Source organism: Asterias amurensis, chromosome 5 (genome assembly GCF_032118995.1).
Source record: "Asterias amurensis chromosome 5, ASM3211899v1".
Taxonomy (NCBI): domain Eukaryota; kingdom Metazoa; phylum Echinodermata; class Asteroidea; order Forcipulatida; family Asteriidae; genus Asterias; species Asterias amurensis.
Genome location: NC_092652.1, coordinates 16,397,429 through 16,421,182, shown reverse-complemented (window position 1 = coordinate 16,421,182; position 23,754 = coordinate 16,397,429). Strand labels below are relative to the sequence as shown.

The 23,754-nt window shown below is 38.8% G+C and overlaps 2 protein-coding genes across 2 annotated transcripts; one reads left to right on the top strand and one right to left on the bottom strand.

The window, feature by feature from the left end:
- The first annotated feature begins 691 nt into the window (after window positions 1–691).
- On the top strand, window positions 692–14,024 carry LOC139937686 (solute carrier family 49 member 4-like). Its single transcript, XM_071932954.1, has 11 exons — window positions 692–1,111; window positions 2,991–3,101; window positions 4,443–4,533; window positions 6,358–6,558; window positions 7,153–7,220; window positions 7,773–7,902; window positions 8,869–8,980; window positions 9,697–9,764; window positions 11,157–11,275; window positions 12,042–12,224; window positions 12,790–14,024. The coding sequence occupies exons 1-11, from the start codon at window positions 856–858 to the stop codon at window positions 12,918–12,920; spliced, it is 1,470 nt and encodes a 489-aa protein (XP_071789055.1). The 5' UTR covers window positions 692–855; the 3' UTR covers window positions 12,921–14,024.
- Window positions 14,025–14,152: 128 nt separating this feature from the next.
- On the bottom strand, window positions 14,153–20,106 carry LOC139937687 (large ribosomal subunit protein uL14). Its single transcript, XM_071932955.1, has 5 exons — window positions 20,052–20,106; window positions 18,228–18,311; window positions 17,107–17,235; window positions 15,956–16,069; window positions 14,153–14,333 (listed from the first exon to the last, which is right to left on the bottom strand). Exons 1-5 carry the CDS (start codon window positions 20,062–20,064, stop codon window positions 14,251–14,253), a joined length of 423 nt encoding a protein of 140 aa, XP_071789056.1. The 5' UTR covers window positions 20,065–20,106; the 3' UTR covers window positions 14,153–14,250.
- Between the last annotated feature and the right edge of the window lie 3,648 nt (window positions 20,107–23,754).

The window sequence follows — 23,754 nt, the reverse complement described above, 5'->3', positions numbered from 1 at the left end:
TGCCCCGTGAAAAAAAAAAAAAAAAAAATATCCCAAGGGGATAGTTTAGTGCCTATTTCCCGGTTACACCAGCAGCGTTGCCCTGATATCCCCTAGTCACAGATAGTGGGCGCAACATCTATATAAGAAGCCACCTATTATTATTATTATTATTAGGTGTTCGGGGCAACGGCCCGGAACACGTGTGTTTTTAAAAACTTGTGTAAGCAGTGCTATTTCTTCTTTTGAAGATCAATAAAGTTTTCTTATGTTTTATGTCTAAAGACTATTACCTCCGTCCCTCCGAATACCACCCTCACCCGACATTACATTTCGCAATATTTGTAAACACTAAACTATACTAGGGGGTGCCGTGCGAAACGCGGCATCCCGCTCGTTGTGTTACAATTATTTTACTGTGACTGCCAACAATGGTGCTATTCATCAATATTATTGTCTTCTGTTAAGTAATGTATAATTTGAGCGTCCCCGCCCCCTGCCAAAAACGTTTAAACGAATCCAAGGGGGATGATTGTTGTTTTCCCATCTGGGAGGGTGCATATATTATTATTTGACCTGCTGACCTGCTGACCCTCGTTGCTTCTGGTTGGTTTGGACTTTTGCTACCGGTATCAAAAGTCGAGATTTATGAAAAACCGTATTAAACAAAACGCAGTCGGGTGTAAAAGGCACTATTGCTGCGCTACTTGATGCGTGATCTCACCAGTTGCTTGGGATATCTCTACGCAGCTGGCCAAGTCACATAGGGCCTTGACAACAGCCCCCAAGAGGCATGGCTATAGGAATCCGAAGCAGCTCTAAGCCAGATATTTTTTAGAGTGTAGCTTTGCCCACACGTCGGCATAACCCGAGAACATGGCCGACAGGGACTCACTGTTGCCGCAGGCTCCACCAATAAAGTCAGTGCAAAGAAGCACACTCCATCCAGGTGAGGCCGACCACAGCCAGCCAAACATCAACTACAGTGTCAACGAAGACCACTCCGAGGACACGGTTAAGCAAACTGAATACAAAACTTACAAGGGACGATGGTATATACTGGCGGTCTTTTCTCTACTGGGTTGTCTGCAGGCTTGTTCATGGAATACATGGGGCCCTATTGCAGACACAGGTAAAAGTGCTTCTTCTGTTTCAAATAGTGTCCTCGGTCAATAATATTTTAAAATAGTATATAAATACCAACACTTATATTATAGCGCCTTGTTGACCTAGGGCACTGAACAAGGCATATGCCGGTACAACTGTAGTGGACAAGTTAAACAATAGGGAACAGAATTATAACAATAGGAGTAAACGTTCCTAAATCCATGATATTTAATACGGATAAGTTGTCCCCGGAGTTCCTGGAAGTCCTCACATCCAACATCCAGCTGTCATAAACCGTGTCCCTTGTAATAGATCAAATTCAAGACCACGATCTCTTTGGACTTGACCATGGGGACAAGCTTGAAGGCTGGAAGCTCAGGGTGGCGATAGATAGCAGTGCCATGCATGCAAACTCACTCTAAATACATTAGTCGGACTATTCTAAAAGGTTGTTTTGTTGAACCTCCATTGATTCTATCCGTTATGGTGTGGTGTCTGGTCTCCCTATACACCCTAAACACCCTGCTGACAACCAAACTACCATAAACGTCCCATTAATCATAATATCAACCAGTCTTGAGAGCATTTTTTACAAACTATGCTCGATATTTGGCAGAGGGTTAATATTAAAAGGGACACGTTCGGTTCAAGGAAAAGTGCCCGTTTATAACGAGTATCACAGAACAGTCACGAGGACCGGGGACCGCGGCGGGTATGTCACTTACGTATCGACCACAAAATAAACCAAATACGACCTTTGAAAAAGTCTGATTCTCAATTGTTTTGTACAATATTGGTTTAATAGTCAATGTCAAGTCCCTTATCGTTGCCACTAATAATGGCATACACGTCTATAATAACATTCTTTTTACATTGTGAACGCAATGGCTCAAGATAAAGAGAAGAAAAAATGGGGTGGGGGTGATTATAGAACAACTTTACCGGTATAAACGGTTTCTAATAGCTGTATTGTGTTTTGTTGGTGCGAATTGTACACGCTTGGAACCCATGTTTCGGTCAGAATATGGTTGAAACTATAAACTGTGTGAACATTTCTATCCAAAAAGTTTATCGCATGTTTGAGTTTGCATAAAATCCGGATCGGTTCGTGTATGTCCACGCAGGAAGAATAATCAGCAAGTAGAATTCACAATCTGAGAAACACAATTTATGTCATCAGTAATGCTTCTCAGATTTAAATTGTGGGGATACAAACTGTCTCATTTTCCCATCACATTACTTGTGAAATGATTCTCAAAATGCGTTTTTACTTTAGAAAGCTGATAATATATAGGCCTACTTCTAAGCAGAAGAGTGATTACCGAAAGTGTAACTTCCCTTCATTACCCAAACAGGGGGAGTAAATGCCAACCTAGTTTCTGAGATTTGTTCAAGTGCAAACAATAACTGACTTAATGGTTTGCTAATTTCTTTTCTCAATTGATTAGTGGTGAGTTGACTATAAGTGAGTGATGTTTCTTTACCAGCTAAAGTTGTTCTTATTCAGGCCTACTTCTAACCAGAAGAGTGAAAGTGTAACTTCCCTTTAGCACCCATAGAGGGAGGGCGGGAGAAAAATGCCTAACTAGTTACTTAGAGTTATTAAGTGCAAACAATAACTGACTGGTTTGCCGTTTTTTCTTTCTTCAACAAACGATGAGTGGTGTTGGTTGACTATAGTGAGTGAATTTGTTTTCCGGCTAAAGTTGTTCTTACTTAGGCCTACTTCTAACCAGAAAAGTGAAAGTGTAACTTCCCTATAACACCCAAGGAGGGAGATATAAGTGCCTTTACTAGTTTCTTAGAGTTGTTAAGTGCATACATAACTGACCGGGTGCCGTTTTTTTCTTCAACAAACGATGAGTGGTGTTGGTTGACTATTAGTGAGTGAATTTGTTTTCCAGCTAAAGTTGTTCTCGATTGGGACAACGGTGACATCGCACTGCTGAGCAACTGGGGCCCAATCGCCTTCGTCTTGGCGGGTTTTTATGTTTCCTATCTGCTTCTAGTCAAAGGTAAGAAAGAACTTTTAGTACATCAAATCTGTTTCTACCGTAACCTGCTGAGTAGTAAGGGAATAACAACGGCAATTCGACCCTGCAAGGTTTTAAACGGCCGTGAAAGAACTAGTAGCTTCCCTTTCATCCCCATTCGTAAATACCTTTTTGGTTATTAGGCGTAACAAAGTAAGAAACTATGCAAAACGTATCCGTCTCCGATGTGCTTGAGCTCTGTATAATGCTTCTACTTCCATGGTATGTACATGTTTCATGATGTAAACGACGTCCGTGTGTTGCATGCCTATTTCCGACCGGTTCCGTTCGTGCGCATGCGCGTATAGTCTAGGCGGGTTTTCCTTTCACACACAGCGCGGCCAACTCACCGACAGCGCCTGCATCACCCGTAACAAGAAACGTCTTGCAACAAGACTAGCGCGGAGTATCCGCTCACAACCGGTTATAAACAATGGTCATTATCTAAGGTTTAAACACCCCACGTGACGCGCTCTCCACCAATAGGAAAAGCGAAACTGTCTAAGGTATATTTATGAATATCCGCTCACAACCGGTTATAAACAATGGTCATTATCTAAGGTTTAAACACCCCACGTGACGCGCTCTCCACCAATAGGAAAAGCGAAACTGTCTAAGGTATATTTATGAATATTTAATATAGGTTGTCCTGGTCAATTTAAACAAAACAATCCATTCATTTCGTTAGAGAATGAATGTTCCTTGGGGCATGACTGGATTGTGCGTAAAGCGCTCACCTCTCAAGGTGACCCTGGTTCGATACCCGGCCAGGGCAATAATCTGAATTGAGTTTTGCGTTGGTTCTCTGCTGTGGCACGAGGGTTTTCCAAACCATCCAAACACTTTCGATCTCTGGTTGTGCTCCGTAATCATTATTGGTTGATGTGGCTGCTGGCTGCCAAAGGAGCCCTTGTATGTGCCTGCCTGTCTGTCGAACACAATGTAGCCGCGTCCTCTTCGCAATCAGCTCTTAGCTGCGTTTATAAGGGTGATAAGCCGCCCAAATTATTGTACATTAGTCAGTCTTCAACAGTGAAAAGGAGTAATTAACATTTTATCAATCACTGGTCAAAAAGAGTATTCAATTTCACTTGGCCGGAATATTCATTGAATTTTAAAATATAAAAGGCCGCAAGCTGGCCAATACTTTGCATGGACGATTAGCTAAGATGGAGTAATGCGTGAATTTTATTGCGTTTCAATGCAATTAATTAATTTTTTGATGCTGAAATTGGCCGGGGGAAACATATGATTTTCAATGTTACTATCTCTTGGGTATGATTAGATTTTGTTCGTAACAGTTTATTTTACTCCACATGATAGGTCTTCGCTTTACTGTCTTGGGGAGCTCCTTGATTCTTCTACTCGGAGTGTGTATAAGATGCCTTCCGGTCGGTATCGACAACATCAAATGGTAAAAGCGGCACGGGTTTAGTTTCGTTTGGATCAAAGTGAAAGTTTGGAACGCTAGGTGGCAGCAGACTTGCGAACTTATAATTAGCTGTTCTGACCTCCATTTTGAACTATACTTCCGGGTTTACCGGAAGTGGGACCATATCTCAAGAACCATTCAACCGATTTTCAAACTTGTTTTCAGTTAATACAGACTCATTAGGCATTAAGTAATAACTGTGACAAGTTGTGGCCCCTTGTTGACGTCTACTTCAGGGTCAACCAGAAGTGGGACCACACCTTAAGAACTACACATTTAGTTTTCAAATCCTTTTTCACTTAGAGACTTTTTGAGCACTAACCTTAACCCCATATCAACCTCTTCTTCCGAGTTAACCGGAAGTGGGACCATATCCCAATATTGGTTTTGTAGCGGTGTACCATTTTGGCACTGAAAAGAAGAAAATATTTTCTAAATACTAGAACGACTTGATAATTAAAAAAAAAAAAAAATTACATGCACGTTATTAAACCCAATGGTACCGGCATTTTGAGAAACCGAATACTATTAATTTATTTTTTTAATTTGTGCTAAGATATATACCTTCTTTGTTATATTACATTTTTTACATTAGCGTTTCTAAATTAATTTATTTATTACTGCAATAATTTTCTTTTCCTTTATATCGTGGAAAACTATACCCTCTATTGTCATGTACTTTCTTTTACTGCAAAGTAATTTCATTTAAATTAAATTTTATTGGTATGTTTTGTGTTGTTTATTTTATAAATCAAAACCTTCGAGTTAAAGTGCTGGTTGAATTTTCACCCGTTAATGAAAGTTTTACTTTCTGACATTTTGTCTACTGGCTTTTTGACGGCACACCATTTTAGAATAATGTTCGAAAACTTCGATTGGGCCAAAACTGGTTTTGTAGCTGCGCTACTTAGAAAATCTTTTCTGGCCCATCCTTGCTTTTGTTTTTTTGCACAAACACCTATTGTCTAGTTTCCATTGTTTTCTTCGTTCTGAGTGTGCGCACATTGTTTAGTACAGTGGCTCTGGTAAAGTCTACTGCCAACGAGTCCCACAAAGTATCCAATTGATGTTTGATTTTCGTCGGGTTTTTTTAAAGGATATTTTCTCTGACGGGCTATTTCAAGCAGTTTTGAAATTTAAAATAAATTATTATAAAATCATACGTGCCAATGGGATCGTCCTATAGTCAATAACTTGCTTGCCTCTATGATGGCAATTTTTAAAAAAAAAATTTATGCAAGTCGCCTGACACACAAGGCCTGAAGGCCACTTCAAGGTGTGGGCTACAATTATTTTTTCCAGAGGCCGTTGCCACCTACTCCTAGGGCTGAAACAGGGTTAACCCGTTTACAGTCCATACGGATGTAGGCTTGGGTATCATCAATTCGAAGCCTGGCCGGTAGAGCAGAAAGCACTACCCCACCAATTTTATGTAGCAAGTGTCACGACCGAGATCACATGGTCAGTCGCATTACATTTTTCTTTGTCATTTCTTGCTCTTGGTTCTAGTGGTTTCTATGTGACATATTCTTCCCACTTACATGTAGTTATAGACTGGTTTGTACTTGACACCCAAGGCTTCGCAATGATCAAATGTTGTGGGCTTTGTGATGTTATTCCAAGCGGTTAGTCGCATTACATAACGGACATGGTAAAAACACACTAGTCACAATTCAAAAGTTCCTCTAACTAAAATACTTGCGAAAGTTTTACAACATGTAGCACGCACCTAATTACACTTGACACTTAACACTTGTTATTTTTTTAAATTATTTTCCCAACCACTTATGTTCCGATTCTAATCAGGACAATGAACATCGGTCATGTTGGTATTGGTCTGGCTGGACCAGTCTTAATGGCTGCACCGACCGCTGTATCATCTGTCTGGTTCCCGCCTCATCAGAGGACAACATCCACGGCTATATCGGTGTCAGCAGTAGCCTTTGGTATTGGCGCATCGTTTCTGATCGGTCCGTATTTCGTCACAAGTTTGCCAGAAAATACAAGGTAGCCTGTTATGTGCATCACTTTAAAATTACTCTGAACTGGGAGAAACAGAAGCAATATTGTTCTATTTGAAAAGCGCAGAGTTAAAACGGACAGGTATACAATAGTTGAAAGGGTATTAAAAGAAACTGGTACGTTCCCTCGAAATTTATTTCACTACGCAAAAAAAAAACCAAACCAATATGTCGTTCCCACATAATTAATGAATTGTTTTGTTCCCTCGAAATGTTTTTTCGTCTCATTTTGAAGGGAAACATAATATTTTGAGTTAACGAAATGGTTTCAAGGGACGAAATAGTATAGTTGTATATGTTATTCATTGCTATAGTGTTTAATACACAGTGCCAAAGTATGGTGGAAATTATAGTTAATATAAAAGTGACAAAAAGGTGAACTTTGTTATTATAATTTTGTTTGATTTCTATCAGTGTTTTGGTGGGGTTTTTTGCGAACGTGGTCTTACTTGCAAACTGTCTCAGAAACAGTAACTTGATAAAGAATGTCAGCCGGTGTTTTTATTCACCTCGCCAGTTAACCACTATTTACTCAAAATATTTGACGTTTTGTTTTTGTTGTTCTTGCCTCAATCAATAGCTCTGCCAATCTGGATCCTGTCAAGCGTAAACAATATTTTAGTGAGATTATGACACTTATGTATGTAGGTATGTATTATGCAAACTCCATTTCATTGTATCTTATAACATTCTGGTTTTCCTAGTTCGGATGGGCCTAACCCCTTTATGGGTCATGATGACCCGGAACATGTGTCCAGCTCACCAAAAACTGCATGTGAAAAACTGACACAGAAATAATCTTTACACTTTTTGTTTAAATAGTTACCTGTTAGTGTTTGGTGTGTTGTCATTCAGCCTTCGAGACAGACTCTACTAGGGTCGACACGTCAGGCCATTGACTATTTTTTGTACGGATAGTTATGGTCGGAATCTCAACTTTTTTTTAAACTGTGTCAGTCTTGACCCAGATTTGGATTGACTCCTATCTGGGTCAGGTTGGACCGGAAACTGTTTAACAAATGTGACAGTTTGAAACAGTTACTGTCACTTTTTGACACAAATTCCGGGTCATCCTTGACTAGAAACGGGTCAAGCCCCCATGTGACTCAAATCTGGGTCAGTTTTTGTGTGTACACTGCTAAACAGGTTTAGTGAGTGATACCTTCTTGTTTTAACAACATTTTATTCTTTTATGTGTAGAATGTGGGGCTACTGCCATTGTAGTTATTGCTGCCCTGTTATATTTTCCAAATAAACCACCAACATCGCCGAGCGTTACGGCCTCCAAACCCCGGGAGAGTTTTAAGGAAGGAGCAATCAAGATGATCAAGTAAGTTTTAAGAATACTGCAAAATTGTGTACACATGAGAACACATGCATTGTGTACACATGCTAAGAGATAGGACTGGTCCTCAGTTAGGACCAGTAAAAAAGGTAGTCCTAACTTAAGACTAGTCCTAGGCGATGCTAAGAGATAGGACTGGTCCTCAGTTAGGACCAGTAACAAAGGTAGTCCTAACTTAAGACTAGTCCTAGGCAATGCTAAGAGATAGTACTGGTCCTAAGTTAGGACCAGTAACTCATCCTAACTTAGGACTGGTCCTATCTCTTAGCATTGCCTATGATTAGTCCTGAGTTAAGACTACCTTTGTGAAATCCACCCCTGGTCAATTTATATATACATTCCAGTATTATTTGTATTGATAAAATAATGGTTTAGTTTATCTTTGCGTAGTTGTTATTCATGTCCCTTTAGGGCAATCGTAAACTTGATTCAAGTCCCATTCTCGTGTAAGGGTCCCTAAAGAAGGATTCAGTTCGTATGGTGTCACCTTCAGGGCCACTATATAGCATCTGTTTAATGGCTAATTCTTACTTCCCCCTTTTTTCTAAGACGACGTCATAAATATAGCATACTTCTCAGACTGCAAAAATATAACATCATTGAAATCACCCGTACTTTTGAGAACGATTAAATCTGTAGTTTTGTAAAAAGAACAATCGTTACTTAAAATCATGTTTAACATGCGGGTGATTGCCTAAACATCTTCGTCAAAATAGACCAACTTAAGAGTTATCATTACTCTATTTTTTGGGTGACTACGAAAACACAAACAAGCTTTGGTTTCACCAATAACGTTGGGATTTAAACAATAATAATTGGTTCTTCGTTGTTGTCGCGATCAAGGATTGACTTCATGACAAACTGTTCAGCACAAACAGTGTTTTGTTGACTAAAGACGAAGGGTATAATGGTGAACATTTATTGCTGAAATTGTTTCGCTGTTATCTGTAGAAGTGGGAATTTCTGGATACCAGCGTTTGCATATAGTTTGACGACGGGGGTATACAGCGGCTGGACAACGCAAATGCCCATCATATTGAGCCAGACGCTTGATGTTGGACAGGTACATTCAATTTACACTTTAAAAATTATCCGTAAATTTAAGGAACTTTACTTGGCAGCTAGGGCCGCTTTGAGGGTGCCAGGTAGGGTGCCATTTCAAGGTGGAACTTTCAAGGCACAACTTACATATCTTCCACACTGTGAAATTTACGGCACTTTACCTGGCACCCTAGCTGCCAGGTAAAGTGCCGTAACTTTTACGGATATTTGTTTACAGTGTAGACTGTTCCCCTGTCTTTATTCGCAAGGATAAAGACCGGTTTTTAGAACCACTGATAAGCTTTCCATATCTGTTTTGATTGCCTGAGGTGATGTGGGTTCAGCTGTCAAACGTCACTTCGGACCAATCAAAACACAGATGTGGAAAACTAACTTGACTTGACTGCGAATCTCAATGTGAAATGAATATAGGTCAAAGGTGATTTTGGACGAGTATTGACTCTCTGGCATAACTCACGAGCCTCGAAGTATGACGTCAGCCCAGATATTCACGCTATATTATTGAATAACCCTACTTATTTTAGTGTCAAATGGCAGCAGACTGACAACGTATTCAGTGCGACTGTAGTGAAAATTGAAAAAACTTCAAAATGAATGAATATATTAGGCCTTTATCAGGCTGCACCATGTTGGCCATCTTCCTTTTGTCATATGATCGTTTACTCCTCGCATAAGTATGTTAAACTTTCTTTTAATGTTGTTCTTTCGAATCTGCAGAATGTTGCTGGCTGGATTGGATTTATCTCGAATGTCGCTATTATAATAACAAGCCCGATGGCCGCCAGGTAGGCCCTATTAGCAAAACATACATTCATAAATACCTCAGACAGTTTCGCTATTCCTATTGGTGGAGAACGCGTCACGTGGGTGTGTATAAACCTTTGTTTATGACCGGTAAAAAGTGTTAATTCATGGGCGTGACACACGACCTTGCACGTCTTATAAGACAGTTTCTTCATTCATATTGGTCGAGAGAGCAACGGCTAAAAAAGTTGTGCCACATCACGCGATACGCGCGACGCGCACAGCATTCCCTTGTTTACACTGAGGGCGGCGGAGGGCTTACAATTTCATGGCTGGAGGGGTGTTGTGTTGAAAGAAATCATTTAACAATTATAATTTTGCATTTATTTTACTTTTTGACCCAAAAGTGATGATGTTTTTGACCAAAAAGGTATTTATGAATGGGAATCAAAGTGTGTTGAATCGGTTTTCAACTAGTGGTTTATCCCAACGAGGCCTGGTTCTTGATAATTTACCTCGACTTCGTCTCGGTAAAAATAATTATCAAGAACCAGGCCTCGTTGGGATTAAACCACTAGTTGAAAACCTCTTCACCACACATTGATTCCCTTATTCAAACTAATATATAAACCTCAAACCATTGTGTATAATGCTGTGAAACAAATGAGCTATATAGGCCTACAATCATTATGATGGACATCTTGTAGCATTAACAAACCTGTGAAAATTTGGACTCAACTGGTCATCGAAGATGCAAGAGAATAATGAAAAAAGAAACCACGGTGACCCTTTTTGCAATAAAACTTTGTGTGCTTTCAGATGCATAAAAGGCTTCAGCTGAAGTCGTTTATTATTTGAGTGAGAAGTTACCTCTTTCCCAAAAAAAACTTTACGTTAATACTTAATTCAGAGGAAACCTTTTCTCACGTTTTATACTATAAACAGCTGTCAAATGCTTGTTACCAAGTAAGTTGTTATTGCTAGCAACTATTTTGGGCAATAGCCAATGTTATAACACACCTCTTGCTTGTTCTGTATTCTGGTTGGTTGAAACACGGTCACGTGGGATAAACTATTATAGGCTAGTGATCGCGCGCCCGTGTTTTGCGGGAATAGTACCAGAGCGGGCACTAGTCTTTGCAAATAGTGCCCGCGGTAACAGCGCCCCAGCTTGACTTGAACCGTGAACAACAACTACTAAACTCTTTTTTCTGTTTTTATTTTGACATTTAAGACCGAATAAAACACATATTGACTGGCATAATTCGGTAACTAGTGTACGTCTATTCCCCCTCGGGCCAGTGAGTGGCCAGAAGAGGGGCCTATTTCCCTCTTAGGAATAGACGTATACTAGTTACCTCGTTGTCAGTCAATATGTGTATAATAGTAGGCAGACGTGATCAATGGAATTATTGTCATCTGGTTTTGTCAAGGTTTGTGGACCTAATAGGAGGCAGGATGAAAGCTGTGCTCATTGTGTTTCTCGTTGGATCGTGTTTGAGCTGTGTGTGGGTTGCGCTCCTAACAATGAAGTACATCACTTACAATGTCGGTGAGTTTTATTTCAGGGTTTTGAAACCTTTTGCAGATCAAGGTTTAGGCCATGACGTGAATCCTTAGTCACTGTCAATGAAGATGTATGTAAAATAATGTCCAAGTGGGTTTCGGTTTCATAAGTCTTCAAATTTTTGAGAAAAGGGAAAAACAAGGAGAGTCGCGTACAAATAATACGGAACCTGCTTAAAATAATCTATTGTTCGGGATTTTTGTTAGGCATTTCTAAAAAAAAAAAAAAAAAAAAAAAAAAAAAAAACATCAGCAAGCACTAAAGGAAGCTGTCCACCATCGTTTCCTTTACACCGAAGTTAAATGTAATTCTGTGGCCATCTGTGTTTTGTGTTGTACAAAAAAACACCAAAACCGCTGTTCAAAAGGGCTCCCGGGTCAGGGGGGGGGGAGGGGACTTTGAAAAGTGACTGTGTTTGATACCCTTCGATGCAATGTTTGTCAACATTTTGTCATCAACCGCAAATGTTCAAATGACGTCACATTGAGAAACTTTACTTTCTCAATGTTATTCATTCAAAACGGTTTAAAAGTTTTTGACCTTAAGAATGTGGCAACAAAATCCTATTTGAAATGCTGAGACCATTGAATATTATGTGTGATGTCCGATGATGTCAAGTTTCCAGCTCTGAAAATGTATCGAATAGTGGTATTTTACACCTAAATCAAATAGTCATGAGCATTGATTTCGTGTTGCACATAATCAAAATATTTACACAAATGTTTTCCTTCCTTGTGTTTTCCGATCTCAGTGAGTCTATACATTGCCTGTATAGCAACCGGACTTTGTGTGAATTCACCGGTACCAATCTACTTCGAGCTGACGGCAGAGGGCGTGTACCCGGTATCAGAGGCTAACAGCACTATGGTGATGGCGTTTATGAATAACGTTGCATGCCTCATCTTTCTGCTGATTTTTATGGTTCCAAATATAGGTGAACAGAGTGGATGTAATTAGAAAAAAACACAGTTATGTGTTACGGGCGATACATTTTGCGCCTTGATCAAGGCTATGCTAGCCCCAGCCCTAGTGCTCGCAGTCGCCCCAGACTTGCTTATAAGCCCATAGCCCCAGCACCTGCCCTAAACCTTGCCTACTAGCCCTAGCCCCTAACAAAGCCCCTTTTCCAGCCTAGTCCTAGTGCCAGACCTTGTGTATCCCCAGCCCTGTACACCTAAACCTAACCCAATCCTAGTATGTATGGGGTGAACAAATGGTTGTCGAAACACACGCGCGAGACGGATCCTGTATGTGGGATCCCGTATGTTCTTCAGTTCTTCCCTTTTGATTCTGAAGAAATTCTGTGGGATTCCATAACAAAGAAAATCTTGTGAGAGCATTGTTCAAAGTACCCCACAGGTTGGCGTGTGTAGAGCATGGTGCTTGGACCTAGATCAGTCACTCTTCTGGCATGCTGCTGCTGCCCAAACTTAAACCCGAAACCCAACAATATTTTTGAACATGCTGTTTCTTGACTGTCACATTTCATCTGTCCATAGGTGTGACGTGGATGACATGGTGTCTACTGGGCTCAGTTGCTATCTGTATACCATTACTTCTCATGTACAAGGAACGCTATAATCGCCTGGATTTGGACACGACAAAAGATACTCGTCAAGTCGACGCCTAGTAAAAACCTTTACTTGCAGCCCGCCTTGTAACATGAACATCTTACGTCACCTTCAAGGCTTATGAGTTAAGCTTAGCCCGCGGAGAGTGGCCTCAAGCCAACTGCCGAGGCATCTCCGTCCACGACCGCCTTTCACCTACATCCTACGTTCATATGCAGACAATCGAAAGAACAGCTGCCAACTGCACTTTGGACTTATTAAATCTACCGGTCTAGCTGCTTTTGGCAACGGCCTGGATTTGCAGAGTTCATTTGGTTTTACCGTAGTCAGCGATATTATCCCAACACGATGTGTCCGCAACACAAATTACTGGAGTAGAGATGTATTAGCACTTTAACAACACTGTTTTGAATCAGATATGTACCCGGTAGACTTGCAATTGCCAAGTCCCTCTGAGTCGGCTTCCCAATCAGTCAATGTTGCGCCCTCTACTGGCAACGTTGTCTACTGGTGACTGATATAAAAAACAGCATCGCCAATCAAGGCTCTAGCAGCCATAGCCTGAACATCTGACGTCACATTTTGAGGCTCGTGAATAACGCCAGAGACCGGAATCAAAAACTGGCGTGTTTTAACCTTTGACCTCATTAATTTCACATAGAGGTACACAATATCGCTGAAATCCGGAGCGAATAATGTCCACAATTAAGTAATGTTTAAAAAATTATGTACATGTACATGTAGTTTTTGTTTATTGTTTTAATCTCCTCGCATTATGTGAAATGAAATCTGATGTCCACCTAATAAATTATTTTCCGAAACACTATTTTTTTCTCCAGTAATTGTGTGACAGTGTGCTGTTTAGCATATCTGACTACATGTACATGTATTTTTATATTTACAAATTTTTTGGAACATTTCATCTACTCCTCAAAATTAAAATCAATAAAAAAATTGATTTGAAATGAACAACACAATTGTTTTAGTGAAAGCTACAATAAATTTTTGAGTTCTTGTTTGGGTAGTAAAATTCTTTTTGAGAATGTGTATCTTCAATTTAACTCGAATCCTTGGTTCTGATTGTTCAATCCATACTGCAACAAGGGTGAAATAGCACACATTGGTGGTTCTGTATTCTGGTTATTAAAGAGGGGGGTGGGGTGGGGTGGGTTGGGGTGGGGTGGGGGCACTTCAGAACTAACAAGTCCCTACAGACTTAACATTTGATCAATTTGAGCGGTGTGAAAAACATTTTGTCAACACAAAATAAACTCACAAATAAACACTGATATTCCTTATTTCTTTATAATACCTGGTTTATTGGATCATGCGCCATTGCCAGAAATAAAACTATACACTTGAACTGCCCCGTGCCACCGCCGGTTTTAACTATGCGATACTTCCAGAGTTGCTGGCAATACGGGGCCACAAGTCGGCACATTCCTTGGCCACGGGTCCTGTGATGGCAGAGCCTGTCAAACCACAAGAAAGAAAGAAGGGCAATTAGTATGGTTAGCTTAGAGCAATTCCACTGCAGTTTAGTCACTAAAACTACAAACTGGTCAACTAGACTTTAGTCTCCACTTCTTTGGGGCAATCTTAATTGGCAATGTTATTTTTAAACAAATAATAATACATGAAATAGTAATAATTTAATGAATTCATATTGTGCTCTCTACAGGACCATCCTATTTAAGGGTGGTAACAAGAAAAATACCACAAGAAAAATACCCACAAAAAGTTTAAGAAGTACACCAGTAAAAGAAAAAGCAAAATAGAATCAAACAACTATTGAGAAAAAGTACATTAACACCATAAAACAGTGAAAAAAAATCACAATCCCATTCCATAACATAAAATTCATATTGTGCTCTCTACAGGACCATCCTGTTTGAGGCTGATAACAATAATAATACCATAAGACAACTACCCACAAAAAGTTTAAGAAGTACACCAGTAAAAAAAAAAGCAAAATAGAAATCAAAGACATTTTGAGAGAAAAAAGGACATGAACACCATAAAACTGTAAAAAACAGTCACAATCCCATTCCACAACAAGAACAGGCCGTCTATAGACTGAAAACGTTCCCTTGTACTTTTCTTTAACGGTAAAGGCATGTTTCCTGGTCCTTGGAAAAAGTAGGAACATTTTAATTTGACAAATTTTGACAGAAATAATGCCTGATGTTGCAAGGTCACAATTTTTGGCCGATTTTTAACGACTCACAAAGGTTACAAGCTTTCATTGAAGGTATTGCACAAAAAAGTAAATCACAATAAAAGACATTATTTCACAAATCAGTTCTAACAGAAACTAAACTTTTTGTTTATAAAATATGAATATTAATAAGGTCGGTAACGGAAGGACGCCAAAATACTCATATCGTATAAACTAAAAGTTTTTCAGCCAAAAAGAGGAGGCCATTTTGAAGGCAGTCATTAATAAAAGAAACTGACATTTTCTTGATGAAACTAATTAAACTGTTAAAGATATCCATGATTTAAATGTTGCTTTATGAGTCAAAACGTCCTTCCGTTACCGTGGATTTGCCCATTGTTTTTATAATTAAATTATTTGTCATTTAATTATTAACCCCTTGAAAGCGGAAGGAGGCTATAGCCGCTAATTTAGTCCGGAATGCTGTGGACTGTGTATGTGGAATGCAGTCTGTGGCCGGTACAGCTGTGGGGAAACATAGGCTGCTATGCAGTCATGCGTGTAAGCCGGGCATTGAGGCCTGATAATACCAGCGTTAAGGGGTTAAAAAAAAAACAGAAAAAAAAAACACAAACAGGCAGCACTATTATGTGGCCTTACAATGGGGATTAAAGAATTTAGTTGTTTTTCTACCTTAATCCCTTGTTTAATAAGCCCTGTATACTCAATACTTTCCAGAGTTTCGAGAACAAACAAAAAATCACAGGCAAATCCAAGGGTGGGACTCGAACCCAGAAACACAAAGGTCATGGGTTCAAACCCCAAGTGATTTGCCTATGGTGGGTTTTATTGTCCACTGAACTCGAGAGAGAACCAAGATACAGGGCTTAATACATATCAGTGTAAGGATAATTTGTTATTTATCAGTTCTTGTACCTTTCATTTCTCCTTTGACGTTGACTATGACCCCTGCATTGTCTTCAAAGTACAGCACCACGCCCTCCTTCCTCCTGAACGCTTTTCTCTGCCGTATAATGACCGCAGGCATGACTAGAAGAAAATTGAAGGAAAGAAAATGAAAAAGTTGCAATTTGAAAATAAAAATAAAGATTGTATGTGGCTGGAAAAGGAAGTGAAATTTGGACTTGGTCATGTCAGAGAACCAACACATAATATGAACAAGAAAAATTGCACAAAAGTGTGATAACAATAATGAAACAACAGTGCCCATGATAGCTCATAGGTGATCCACTGGACTGGTCAAACATACATGTAGCTCTTAGGTGGCAAAGTAGGTTGGTCACACTTAAAGAAACGATACAGAACTGAAAGAAACATAAACCTTGAAGATCACAGATTTACATCAAGCTTACAAACCTAATGATGATGATAGTAGAAAACATCCCTTGAAATATTTCTTTTGAACTGTCATATTTGATAAGAAATAAATAATCTAATTTTGGAGTTTATCGCTCAGTGAGCGTTTTATTCATTTTTGTTTGGGCATCAATGCAATGCAAAATTTGTTATAGGTTTTTCACTAAATACTCGCCAGTTTAGGTATGATTGATTACATGAAGTGCTTACACTGCCATCAACTGTTGTGTAAGCAACAACCAAATTTGTAATGTTCCTTTGAATTAGGATTCAAAGTATCATCTTCAATATAGATTTAATTAAAGGTTTGGCCGACAAGCCTAAAGGACTCATAGAAAAAAAAAATTTGTGTGAGGCCCGAATGCCACATGATAGTAATTACAATGACATTAGTGGCTTCTGTTATAGCGGACATATCCGTCTCCCAGATACATTAAAGGCGCTTCTTTTAACCTACATTTTGTTCCTGCAAGGTATTTTGGACTACGCTTAAATTATGAGACCTACTCCTTTTACATAGCACAATGTAAAGGTTTACAAGGTTTGTGGTGCAAAATGCTGACAATCAAACCAAGTGAACCAAGTTGAACCCCTTCACTTCCTAATAAGTGCACTGGGTGACTGGGTTCCTTTACATGCGTTACACAACACACAGGATCAACGGCCTAACAGCCAATCAATTGGAAGAAACGTGGCTCATTCAGACATACCCTTTTTCCGAAGTTCTGGCTTTCCCTTCTTCACCGTAGATACGAACATGTCACCACATCCTGCAGCTGGAAGTCGGTTCAGACGACCTTTGACACCTTTGACGGCAATGACGAACAGGTTCTTACCACCTATCAACAAATTTGAACATAATAAAAGTTGATCCATCAATGCAATGTGAACTAAGTTTGTGTACAAACAAAACAAATACATTTCTTTGTTATTTTTATTATTTATGGTGTTATGCTAATTTTTGAAGGCCTGAAAGGGTATATTTACTGGCTGTGCAACACCAACATTACTTCCCTACAGCAGGCTTGGACACTTTGTTTTTTATTTATTTCTCACTTTGGAAACTGGTCTTTGAAAACTTGAAAGCTCCAAGAGATTTTGAGACAATCTCTAAGAAATCACATGCCTGCTGTACTCAGTGGGCCTGCAATACTCATCACTGCACGGCTACAAAATGCTGGTTTGATTTGTGCAACAAATATGCTCTACCAAGCTAAATTGTTCTCAAGAACTATCTCTGCCCTCACACGTACCCATTGACTAACTTACCATTGACCACTGGCAGGCCTGGCAATTCATCTTTGAACATGTTGAAAGGGTAAGGCCATTTCAATTTTCAACGGGCACTTACATTGGAAAATCCTTGAAGCCATTGGACACTTTCGTTTAACAGTATTTTCCAAAGGCCCACATTTTGTGTATCACAATTTATATAAAATAACAAACCTGTGAAAAGTTAGGCTCAATCGATCATCGGAGTCGGGAGAAAATAACGGGGAAAACCCACCGTTGTTTCTCAGACATGTATTTACAGTAAATCCGTAATTCTCGTTATCGAGAATTGATAATTGTTTTAACGTTTTCCCAAAAAGTAAAGCATTTCACGGAATAATATTTCAAGAGAAGTCTTTCACTATTACCTTCTGTAAGCCCTGTAAGTTATTTGTAAATCTGTGAGCGTTTATATTTTGTCCTGTTCCGAAAGTGTATAATGGCTTCAAGTCAATGGGAAACCTTTGAAGGGCACGAAGGCCAAGATCTTGGGCTACAGAGGCCTGCCCTGAGTGCAGAAAAGAAATTATAGTTTAAAAGTGTCACAATCAGGACTTACCTGTGTTGTCAGCGCAGTTGACCACAGCGCCCACTGGGAGACCCAGCGAGATGCGGAATTTGGAACCAGATGCACCACCACGTCCTGAGTGGAAAACAAACACAATCATAATTTACTTAATCATCAAAAACATCTCAAAAAAAAAAAAAAAAAAAAACATGGCATACTGTCTTTGAAGTCCAGATTTAACAGACAATTTTCAGCCATGAAACTTGAAATATTTTAGCCCTGCTGTAACCATTTAATAAATTATCTTAGTATTTTATTATAGCCCTGTTGTGAGGACACGTTACATTGCACTATAATCTATTCTGTGTATAATTTTCCATCGATGCCAATCATTAATAAAATTTCAACTAATATTTGTTTGCTATTTATAACAGACTTTAAAATCTAAAATTCGTTCATAGTTCTTCATTTCCATAACTCTACTTTTGATGTGCTCACAAAAAAACAAATAATTATAAGTAATATTAATCAGACAATCAATAAACGTCATAAAAAACAGAGTTCTATTTTTGTTGTACACAACATCTTGTATTGTAATGATTGCGTGAGCACATGTGCCCATGCCAGAAAAGTAAGGCAACTCCGAACTTACACAAAAAAACTGAAGCAAATAAATTAGCGATAAACACAACTCTAGCTAGTTCACTAAGTGACTATCGAGTAGGCTATGGTATGGTATGGATGGATGGACTCTCGCCTCAGACTATGACATACCGGAGTCTGTTCCTACGAGTTCAGGAAATTAGCGTTAGATGTCGGTGAGTAACAATAACATGAAGCTGTCTGTGTTTTTAATTTGTTTATTAAAAAATGTCACATGTCAGGGGTCGAAATTAAGTGTATTTCCATGGTAGTCAGCAGGGCTAGTGACCAATAATTTTTAGTAGCCCTGATTAGATTTTGGTAGCCCGAAAGACACATTATGTCTCGCGTCACGGCTCAAACTTTACAATACACCAATAACATAGTTCTTTATTGTTTGTGATAATGATTTTTGCATTATTTTTCCACTAGCCCGTCGGGCTATCAAACTGGAAAAATGAGTAGCCCGGCTGTAAATCTGGTAGTCCCGGGCTAGCGGGCTAGTGGCAATTTCGACCCCTGCATGTGGTGGCAGGATATGGAAATAGAGTTCACTTTGTTGGGATTTTGCTTTTCAATTCATGTTAGTTGTTTAATGTTACTTATTTTAGTTAGTTAGGCATGTATGTTTAGTAATTTTATTTGTGGCTGGGTGTTCAGAAAATCATCATAGCAAAGAAATTGTAGGAGATTGTTTGGCCATGGTTTGACTGGCCTGTGGCTGGCGTGTTGCTGGCCTGGCTGTCACATGCATGTGCTGTGGTGGTTGGCAAGTTAAGTTTACAATTACTGGAGTCAGGACGTAAAATAAAACCCTGGATTGTATGATTATTAATTCTCAGTTTACTCCAACTATTACCTAAGAAATCATAAGTCTCCTAGACATATGTCTTTTTAAATTACATTGTTAATGGAGTAGACGATACGAACACACACTTTCTAACATGTATGCAAATGCATATAGTCGCAATGGTCGTACAACCCGAGTGCAATGTACGCAGCGCTGCTGTGTGTAATGCCGATTACTGTAGGCTTCTAAACGGCATAATAGAAAGAAAAAAAGCTTTTTAAAAGGGCGTTACACAAGTTAACCAATAAACATTTATTTACGGTTTTGAAATAAGTAGAATCTTCAGATATCATAGTTTCCCCATATATTTGAAAATTTCACATATTAAGCCACATAAACTGGATGATCACAGATTAGTAAAACCAAAGTAATTTGCCACAAACCTCTCTTCGACATGTTGGAGTAAAGAGAGCGAGTGTACGGTTGGTTGCCGCTTGAGGGCGCTATACAGAATGTTCCTATTTTTATTGGCTGCATTTTTTTTTGCGCTGCGCTGCATGACCGATTGACCGTGGTTAGGTCGCTTTGACAACCCCCTTCACAAAACTATAATTATAATAACATTAATTATACAACTAATAACAACATTAACCATGATAATAAGAAGAAATTAATTAATAATATAAGTTCATTAGTAAAGATAAAAACAGAAACAAAATCATAAAAAAATCACTCAGTCCATACCACTGGTCCGTGCAACTTTAGAATCTGTTTTTTTTTTCAACACCAACTTAGTAATAATTTTTAAAAATACTAATAAATTATCAAATTATTTTCACTGACTCACCATTATAAAAATACTAATAAATTATCATAATATTTTCACTGACAATTTACGTGTCACTAGGGACACTGGGTATACTCATTTCTCGGGGCACTATATTATTAATAAGGCCTACAGACAGACTGATAGTAAAGATCTTGTCTCCGGCCTTTTCAGCGCTTATACAAATTATAGACTTACCGTCTTATTGGTATTTTTTCAGTGAACAATCTGAGGGGGTGTAAAAACAGTTTTGTGTGTGCAATTTATATATATTAAACATTGAATTACGAGAAAGGCTATGTTACTCTGGTTATTAATTAAAATCTCAAAAGTCCATAATATATAGGGGGAAGATGAACATCTCCGCCTCCCTGTCACCCCGGCGCCCAGTAACGCCATTGATGAATAACATAATAATTATTATTGTTAACGATGTGACTTTTTGACTGTGGTGTGAGCATCGGAGGCAGGAAGTGTGTATGCATGAGCCGGTGTGACAGGAACGGTGCACAAACTACTTGCCATCTTGTCTTCTTCCTCCAGCCCATGTGAACTTCCCATCAATAGGGAAGAATTTCAGACAGACGGATTTCCCTGGGACACTGGCCAAAACAATGTTCTTAATTTATTATACATGCCCCGCAGTAAAGGAACACGTTGCCTTGGATCGGTCGAGTTGGTCTTTGAAAAGCGTTTGTAACCGGTTTTTTTTTAAATATAAAATGCATATGCGTAGAAAGATGTAGTAAAAGCAGAATACAATGATCCACACAAACATGCCTCGAAATTGCACGGTTTTCCTTTTACCTCGTCGACTAAACACGGTCGGACATTATGGGAGTAAAATTTTTGACTAAAATGGCCGACCGTGTTAGTTCGCAAAGTAAAAGGAAACCACGCAATTTCGAGGCAAACTTGTGTGGATCATTGCATTCTACTTTTAAAACATCTTTCCAACCATAATTAAATTATGCATTAAAAGAAAGGGTTACAGACGCTGTTTATAGACCAACTCATCCTATCCAAGGCAAAGTGTTCCTTTTATTTCTTTGTTCAACCCCAAAAATCTTTTATTTCACATGACAGACATATGCGAGAGACTTACTCCACTGTGATGCCTTTCTCGGAAATCGCTCATTAATTGACAACTTCACTGGGAATCACCAAAAGCGTCTGAAGAAAAATATAAGATAAGCTTTGTATAGGCATATAAAAGGGACCAACGGATGGGATTAGGAAGCCTGAATCGTCTTCTCCTTCTTATCCTGTCGTTTGTGTGCATCGCCGGATGACTGGATTCAGAAAGTTTCTTTAAGCGGATTACTCTTTCCCCGACCGCCCACTCATCACCCACAGTCTTTTTTTCAAGTGGCCAAGGGACATTGGATGCAATTGAGGTTGCAGTTTTTGAAATCCTTGGTTTTAATAGTAAGTTTCACAATGATCCTGCAACCAAATAGCGAATGTTTAAGGACCTTCACTGTGACATTATCGTTTACCACTTTGCAACAGAATTGAAAACGATTCTGAACACTTTGATGGAAATTATGTACTCATTTACAGCACTTGAAATAAACATACCGTGACGTCATCACAAAATGGGTTCTGTTGTTTTTTCTTCTTAACAAGTCATGTATAATAATTATTATCTAATGATCGACCCAAACATTGCATTGTACGAAATAGGGCGCCCTCCCTCATCCATATAGAGGTGAAACAACCGCTATTCGTTGAAGCCAACCAGTTCTAAGCAACAAATAAGATAATTAACCAGTCACATAATGGTTCACTTATAGTTTCTTGTGGATCGTATAAAAGACAATCAAAAAATGCCTCAGTGTGTACCAAAGTTTACCCTGTATATAGGACACGCTGCAATGGGAGACTTTGGAACGCTAGGTGGCAGCAGACCTACCATGTAAATTTCCATTGTTTACGTAGTTTTGAACATGCGCACATTACCGAGAACAATGGAATTTACCTGGTATAGTCTGCTGCCATCAAGCGTCCCAAAAGTCTCCTATTGGTTGCCTCCAAGTTGCCGCCGTGTGAATGAAACAATGTCAAATCTATTTCCTCACGTAATCGGCAGATAATTGATAACACCGGAGGAGCGATTTCAGGAATAAGGACAGCCTAACAATGCTATCTCCACAAGGTCTATAACACACTAGAAAAATCATGGGATTATAATCTTTGGAGGACAAGATAGAGTTGCAGTACCGCCATCTCACTGATCCTGTTGATTACATACACACTATTGGTAGTAAATTATTACTCAAAATAATTATTGGAATATCAAATTTACTCGAACGAGCAACGGAGAGCTATTGTATTTTAATATTCTTGGGTGGAAAATTACTTGTTTCTTAAAAACTACGTTTACTTCAGAGGGAGCCGTTTCTCACAATGTTTAATATACTATCAACAGCTCTCCATTGCTCTTTACCAAAATTACCAATAGTGTCCTACCTTGTTCAGGAAAGGGTCCATGAACTTTTTGTAGGACATACAAAACACCATGTCCACAGATTTACATTCAACTTATACAGTTTATATGATAGTAGAAAGCTTTCCTGAAAGTATTAAGTCCTGAGGTGCTGTAGTTTTTGAGAAATGAGTAAAACAATGTCTTGAAAGTAATTTTCGTCTCAGTGATCATGAGACGAAAACTTTTTTAGCATGTAAAAACGCATTTTCATGAAATTGTTTTACTTATTATCTAAAACTACAGCACCTCAGCAACTAATATTTTTAGGTACGCTTAATTCTACTTTCATTATCTTCAAACGGTGTAAGTTTAATGTAAATCTGTGTAAGTTTAATGTGAAACTAAAGCCATTGGACACTTTCGGTAAACAGTGTTGTCCAAGGCCCACACTTCGTGTACCACAACTTATATATAAAATAACAAACCTGTGAAAATTTAGGCTCAATCATATGAGTCGGGAGAAAATAACGGGAAAACCCACCCTTGTTTCCCCACACGTTTCGCCGTGTCATGACATGTGTTTAAAATACATCCGTAATTCTCGCTATCGAGAATTGATACTGTTTTATTGTTTTCTCAAAAAGTAAAGCATTTTATGGAATAATATTTCAAGATAAGTCTTTCACCATTACCTTGTGTAAACGCTGTAAATTATTTGTAAATCTGTGAACTTTTATTTTTTTCTCTGTACCGAAAGTGTATAAAAACCAGTCCTATGAAATTGAAAACGAACTTGTTTGTGTTGTTTCTCGAGGAAATAAAACAAAAACCAGTTTCAGTGTTAAGTCATTGTCTTCACCGCATAAAGTGATACAGCAATCTTCATGGT